The sequence below is a fragment of the Haliotis rufescens genome, unplaced genomic scaffold (genome assembly GCF_023055435.1).
Source record: "Haliotis rufescens isolate VD_foot unplaced genomic scaffold, xgHalRufe1.0.p SCAF_1, whole genome shotgun sequence".
NCBI classification, from domain to species: domain Eukaryota; kingdom Metazoa; phylum Mollusca; class Gastropoda; order Lepetellida; family Haliotidae; genus Haliotis; species Haliotis rufescens.
In genome coordinates, this window is record NW_025963779.1 from 18,983,356 (window position 1) to 18,991,204 (window position 7,849).

The window sequence follows — 7,849 nt, forward strand, 5'->3', positions numbered from 1 at the left end:
ACATATTGCACGAGTTGTTAAGAATGCTCTCCATTCGCCACCACTCGTCTGTAAATTCGGCTTATTCCAAAACGACACGAGTTGGTCCCGAATGGAATAGTTTCAATTTCATGTGTCGCGGAAAAAGCCGAGTTGACCCGAGTGGATTGTCTTCATGAGTCGGAAGTTACCATTCAGTCAGATCATATTCAACAGTTTGTCTCAAACGCTGTTATACCAAGCGGGAAAACTGCTACAGCTGATGATAACAAACAATGTATTATTTGTATATATGATGTTTATTGGGGTAGAAAGGTCCTAAGAAATAAGTCACTACTCAAACAAAACAAATGATAAATGGAGAAAAATATAATCACGTGATTTATGAATTGTTAACGTATAACTTTTAATAATCAACAGGTTTATATAATGACCACATCGTGGCTTCATAACACAGCATAAGGTGGAGGTGGTGTGTGTGGTGGCGGTGGTGGTGGCGTCCGAACAGAAAGGTTTCCGAATAAACGAGGTGCCTACCGAAACATTTTAGGCATGGCGAGGTTAAAACAGTGACCACATTCAAAGCATTATGCCCAACTCACAAGATGATGTTTATGTGTCTGTCTATCTACAAGCTACATTTACAGGATTTCAAACAAGCTGTTATTGTCATAGTGTCTGACTCCTCGAGTACATCGGCCGTCATGGGAGCAGATATACTCAAACACACAGCTGAAACACGCAGACTCCTTATAATCAAGACGAATATAAACAAGTCCCTGCAGTGCCGAGGATGGTACTAAATGTGAAAAGAACATGAAAGACATACATTATTTGTTGTAATACAAGGGCAGCATTAATCACGACTGTGTTCTCTAAAGACAATCAGATGGACAACCCATGCCAACCCATGCCTGCCGTAAAAGGCGACTATGCTTGTCGTAAGAAGCGACTAACGGGATCGGATGGTCAAGCTCGCTGACCTGGTTGATGCATGTCATAGTATCCCAATTACGTGGAACGATGCTCATGATGTTAATCACTGGATTGTCTGGTCCAGACTTGATTATTTACAGACCGCCGTCATATAGCTGGGATATTGCTGAGTGCGGCGTAAAACAACAAACAAACAAACAAACCAAGTATCTCACATTAAAATACAGATGCAGGCCACAACCTGTGCGCCACTCGATGTAACCGTTTTCAACCGTTTCCTAGTAACGCCCAATCCAAGTAAGGCACGGGACAGATGGGCGGAGAGCCTGACAAAGACCGTAAAGCATTAAAACAGAAGTTTACAGGCGGCGGCCACGACCCACGTGACCAGGAGCGGGGTGACTGCAGCAGCAGCACTGGGGTCATCACCACCACCCATCTTCGCTTTAGACAGCTGGAGGAAGAAGCTATATTTCACGGAGGAACCTTTAGGGAGGCTGAAGCTGAAGTCGTTACCAGACATCATCGGAGTCACAGACTGATAGGAAGCGCCCTGTGTAATTATCATCACCTGTAACAAGACAAATATTGAATCTAAAACAGAAATTGAAACTGAATCTGACTATTATTTTACAAAACATCACTGATGGTACTTTTGTTTTATTCATTAAACATAACTTTTAATGGGGACATATTCCAGGGGTTTAATGATTTGTCCATCTATTGCTGTATTTGCAACCGCTTGGTGCAGTGTCAAGGCATCAGCATCTGGCAACGATACAACACTAGAGGGTCGATAGTTCAATGTCAAGATATCAGTATCTGACAACGATACAACACCAGAGGTCGATAGTTCAATGTCAAGATGTCAGTATCTGACGATACAACACTAGAGGTCGATAGTTCAATGTCAAGATGTCAGTATCTGACAACGATACAACACTAGAGGGTCGCTAGTTCAATGTCAAGATATCAATATATGACAACGATACATCACCAGAGGTCGATAGTTCAATGTCAAGATGTCAGTATCTGACAAAGAGACAACACCAGAGGTCGATAGTTCAATGCCAAGATGTCAGTATCCGAAGAGAATACAACACAATTAACCACTAATCAATGCACAGACAACACAACCAGACGACAATCAATGCACAGACAACAGTCAACCATCAATCATTGCACAGACAACACAGTTAACCGACAATTAATGCACAGACGGCACAATCAACCGAAAATCAATGCACAGACAACACAGTAAACCATCAATCATTGCACAGACAACACAGTCAACCGACAATTAATGCACAGACAACACAATCAACCGACAATCAATGCACAGACAACACAGTCAACCGACAATCAATGCACAGACAACACAGTCAACCGACAATTAATGCACAGACAACACAATCAACTCACTCACTCACTCACTCACTCACTCACTCACTGTAATATCCCGTCACGGTGGCCGTTTCAAGAATCTATGACATCTAGTCTAACACATTAAGCATTACAACATCACTCACCTTCTTGGAGAGTCTGACAGCGCCACCCTCCCCGAGATTGTAGGCGACCCCATCTGTCCCCGCAGGTGTCAACATTGCCGGGGTGGCAGGTCCTTTAATGTTTAGCATCAGCTTCAAGGTGGCAGCATCTTCCGCAAACGTCATGGCCGCCATCTCCACAACCACTCTCACGCCTCCCTCCATCACTGTCGTAGTTTCCCCGTCCATTGTGATGTTACCGCCCTTGGTAAACAATTCAATGTACACCTTAAACGTTCCTTCAAAGACAGACGCATTGCCTACCCGACGCTTAAAAGTAATGTCCCCTGAAGTCTCGTCTGTCTCATCTTCAAACGTGAACATTGCTGCAGGCAGAGTGTTGTTTAGACCAGCAATTGGAGCATTATCAGCTTTGACCTGCTGAAGATCCGCGAACATTACAGTCAGTTTATTTTCGTCTTTGGAAATGTCACTCTGTTTGGACGCCATTAGCGATTTTGTCATAAATTCCACGTAAGTGTTATTGATGTTTACTTTATAGGATGTGTCTGCGGTACAGGCCGCCACACACAACACCAACACGGCCAAACTCAACTTCATCATCGTGGTTAAATACTTCACAATGTATCACGGGTACAGTCCAAGTGTCTCTCGCCTCTAGACGTCTCTAGATGTCTTGGTGATGTGGAGGTTGTTATCGCACAGGTAGACGCTCCCAGCAATGTACAATTACCTTTATTACCTGCACAAACCACGTGTCCCGTCCCACAGGTGCAAAATACACAGCCGCTCTCTCATTGGCTGTCCTGCCTCGCAGCGATTGGTTAATATATATTATCAACGCGATCGCATCGACTATAAAAAAGAGGCCTCATTTTCACATTCTAGAAAGCATGGGTGGTAGAGTTACACCAGAACGCGGAGAGGAAATTAGACGCATTAAACAGTTGTCACCTACCATGTGACTGTTAGTGTATAGCTTGAAGTCTCTTTTGACTTTGCTGGGTTATGAGATCTGTCGTGTAATGTTTTATTACTGCACAAATAAATATTTCGAGATTTGTATGTGTAGATAAATTGATATGCATGTATACAAACTAAATTAATAGGTTGCATCTTCGTGATCTGAAAAACTGTATGCACACTGTCCAGTGCACATGCACTGGATGAACACTAATAACGGAATATTGGAGATTACCAGCTTAGACCACAGGTATTGTGGATATATCAGGTTTTAACCCCTCAGTTCGTATACATGTATATATATAGAGAAATTCGATTATGTCGAACTGACTTGAAGAATCATGGTTATATTAGAGTTGACTGTAGTCGTTGGGGTTGACACGGGATTCTTGAAATACCAAATAGCTGTATCAATGTTCAGACACAAACGTGGACAGCACAGATAATACCATCAAATCAATACTGTAATAATATTATGTGGCCTTCTCTCGTTAGTCATCAGATGTAAGATGTATATTAGTTGTGAGAATACTGATGCTACGAAGTGATGTAGTTGTGGTCAACGCCCAAACCGGTTTTATCAGTTGAAAAGTCTAAGTATTTCGCAATATCCTTCAGCCGAGCAGTGTAGTCACGACTGTTGCCGATTTAGCTTTTCATTGGTAAAATCCACCCCGACGTATTCGTAAATCCAAAGCTAGTCATGACACATAGCGACTTTGATATTTCGAGGGTTTTCAGGACGATGAATATCACGAAGAACGACTGTACCCAGACCACGCCTTAACATACCCGTCTTTCTTAACTATTTCGCGGGTGGATGAACATTTAACTCCCATGCTAGTCACGAAAAATTTATGAAAATCCAATCTATGACTAATTATTATCTATGATAATATTTCCTTTCAGGTTTTATTCCAATGTTGAGAAAGGTTCGACATTCGCAATAACGTTCCACAAAGGCTGTACTGTTGTACTTATACAACATGCTTTCAATTCAGTCATTCGGCTTGATGAAGTTAGAAGATCGCACTTTAGGTCGCCGTAAACTCGTCAGTCGGATACATGAGCGAACTAGGGCCAAGTGGTAGAACACATGGAGCCTGACAATATGTCCAGGTTCAGTGTTCTGCATGACTGGGACGAGTGGTGACATCGTTGACTGAGAAAGTCGCGCTGCGTGGAGCTGAAGAGAAGCGTGATACGCAGATTGAGCTGCATTGAGAAAACAGCGAGCACAGTTGTTAAACTGCTTGGAGACATGAATGCACCTCGCATTCTTGTGCCCGGTGTACCCGGGGGGCAGGCGTTCACGAAGTCTCACTGCAACATGGCAGATGTGAATGGGAAATAGCGTCAAACCCTGGGCTAAGTCGCTGCAATGTTGTTTTGTCTGACTCATTTTGCTGTAAAATTGTTTATAATGACCGACTTCTTAAAGAGTATTGGATATATTGTACTAAGTGCATGTTTTGCATACACGGGTAAATGACGCATGTGTTATATACACGACTCAATGAAGCATGTGTCGTATACATGAGTCAATGGGGCATGTGTTATATGCACAACTCAATGATGCACATGTTATATTCATGAGTCAATGATGCATGTGTTTTATACATGAGTCAATGACGCATGAGTTATATACATGAGTCAATGAAGCATGTGTTATATACACGACTCAATGACGCAGGTGTTATATACACGACTCAACGATGCATGTGTTATATACACGACTCAATGACGCATGTGCTATATACACGACTCAATGACGCATGTGTTATATACACGACTCAGAGAGGCATGTGTTTTATACACGAGTTAATGATGCATGTGTTATATACACGACTCAATGGCGCATGTGTTACATACACGACTCAATGAAGCATGTGTTATATACACGACTCAATGACGCATGTGTTATATACACGACTCAATGACGCATGTGTTATATACGCGATTCAATGAGGCATATGTAATATACACGACTCAATGACACATGTGTTATATACACGATTCAATGACGCATGTGTTATATACATGAGCCAATGATGCATGTTTTATATACACGACTCAATGAGGCATGTGTTATATACACGACTCAATGAGGCATGTGTTGTATACACGACTCAATGATTAATGTGTTATATACATGTACATGAGTCAATGAAGCATGTGTTATATACATGAGCCAATGATGCATGTTTTATATACACGACTCAATGATGCATGTGTTATATACACGAGTCAATGATGCATGTGTTGTATACACGACTCAATGATTCATGTGTTATATACATGAGCCAATGAAGCATGTGTTTTATACACGAGTCAATGATTCATGTGTTATATACACAACTCAATGATGCATGTGTTATATACGAGATCTTCCATTGACGGCCAGACGAAGGAGGGCAGTTGAAAAGACCGAGGGCTTCTGCAAATGATAATGCCCTGAAAAATAGCGTTACCCTTATTATAGTTTGTTTGTTTGTTGTTTAACGCCGCACTCAGCAATATTCCAGCTAAATGACGGCGGTCTGTAAAATTATCGAGTCTGGACCAGACAATCCAGTGATTGACATCATGAGCATCGATCCACGCAATTGGGATTGATGACTTGTATCAATCAAGTCAGCGAACCTGACCACCCTATCCCGTTAACCTTTTACGACAAGCATGGGTTGCTGTAGACCTATTCTACCCGGAATCTTCACGGGTCCTTATTATAGCTAAAATTGATGGGAATTGTTGTCAAATAAAAAAACCACAACAATATTGGTTTTGAAACATTTACTGCAATCAACACGAATGCCACTGACCCACTTTTACAAATATGGAAACGTCATAGGACAAACCAGATGACTTCCCTATTCAAAGTGACGTCACTTATCCCGATCCTATGACCTCACCTAACAACGGGCGTGATAATGTCCCGTCGTCAAGCAATATGAGGGCATTATCAAGTTACAGTGGCCCCCTGATTTCTGATAACATGCGGGCGGTTTAATGATAATTCTATCAATTTTAGCTATAAACATGACGTAATGATGCATGTGTTATATACGCTAGTCAATGATGCATGTGTTATATACACGATTCATTGATGTATGAGATATATACGCTGGTCAATGATGCATGTGTTATATACATGAGTCATTGATGCATGAGATATATACGCTGGTCAATGATGCATGTGTTATATACATGAGTCATTGATGCATGAGATATATACGCTGGTCAATGATGCATGTGTTATATACACGAGCCATTGATGTATGAGATATATACGCTGGTCAATGATGCATGTGTTATATACACGAGCCATTGATGCATGAGATATAAACGCTGGTCAGTGATGCATGTGTTATATACACGAGCCATTGATGTATGAGATATATACGCTGGTCAATGATGCATGTGTTATATACACGAGCCATTGATGCATAAGATATATACGCTGGTCAATGATGCATGTGTTATATACACGAGCCATTGATGTATGAGATATATACGCTGGTCAATGATGCATGTGTTATATACACGAGCCATTGATGCATGAGATATATACGCTGGTCAGTGATGCATGTGTTATATACACGAGTCATTGATGTATGACATATATACGCTGGTCAATGATGCATGTGTTATATACATAGATTCGGTTATTTTCAGTAATTCTCAATGGGAATTATACTATTTGCCTCATGTCATGCCCACTGGGGGGCGGTCGGGTAGCCCAGTGGTTAAAGCGTTCGCTAGTCACGCCGAAGACCCGGGTTCGATTCCCGACATTGGTATAATGTGTGAACCTCATTTCTGGTGTCCCCCGCCGTGATATTGCTGGAATATTGCTAAAAGCGGCGTAAAACCATACTCACTCACTCACTCACTCATGCCCACTGGCTAGTATGTAGCAATTGTTCCACAGTGTCCATTGTTTACGAAGACGCGTGACGCCATTTGAACGAATTGTCACAAATAATTGAAGACGACGTCATCCATTGTTCGTGACGTCCAACAATAATGCCTCATATTTAAATCAACATGTTTTCCATTTTCTAAGAACAATTTCTATGGACGATATAACCTACTCACAATCAAACTACAAATCTGATTAATAATTAACCGTACTGGCGTTTGTTTTAGCCCTCAGAGAATATTTCTACATGGTTTCATTTTTTAAAACATGATTTGATTTGAAACTAAAAAAATAATTTGCATAATACAGAACTAATGATGGGTATTTTAGACATATTATACTTGAAAGTCAAGACATTTGCTTTTTTTCGGCACAAATTTACAACCTTTCAAACATGGCAAGGATCGGGTGGTTGCAAATTCATTTCTTACCCTAGTCTTCATTGACAATTTTATTTTTACACAAAATTACCCAGCCTGTTGCAGGAATGAGTCATGGTTAAAAAGACATAATAAAACTTGAGAAACAAACACGGTGTACT

General features: G+C 41.1%; 1 protein-coding gene across 1 annotated transcript; it reads right to left on the reverse strand.

Annotated features, from left to right (window-relative positions):
- Positions 1-259: 259 nt before the first annotated feature.
- Positions 260-3,147, reverse strand: LOC124113372. Its single transcript, XM_046473674.2, has 2 exons — positions 2,445-3,147; positions 260-1,486 (listed from the first exon to the last, which is right to left on the reverse strand). The coding sequence occupies exons 1-2, from the start codon at positions 3,024-3,026 to the stop codon at positions 1,262-1,264; spliced, it is 807 nt and encodes a 268-aa protein (XP_046329630.2). The 5' UTR covers positions 3,027-3,147; the 3' UTR covers positions 260-1,261.
- Between the last annotated feature and the right edge of the window lie 4,702 nt (positions 3,148-7,849).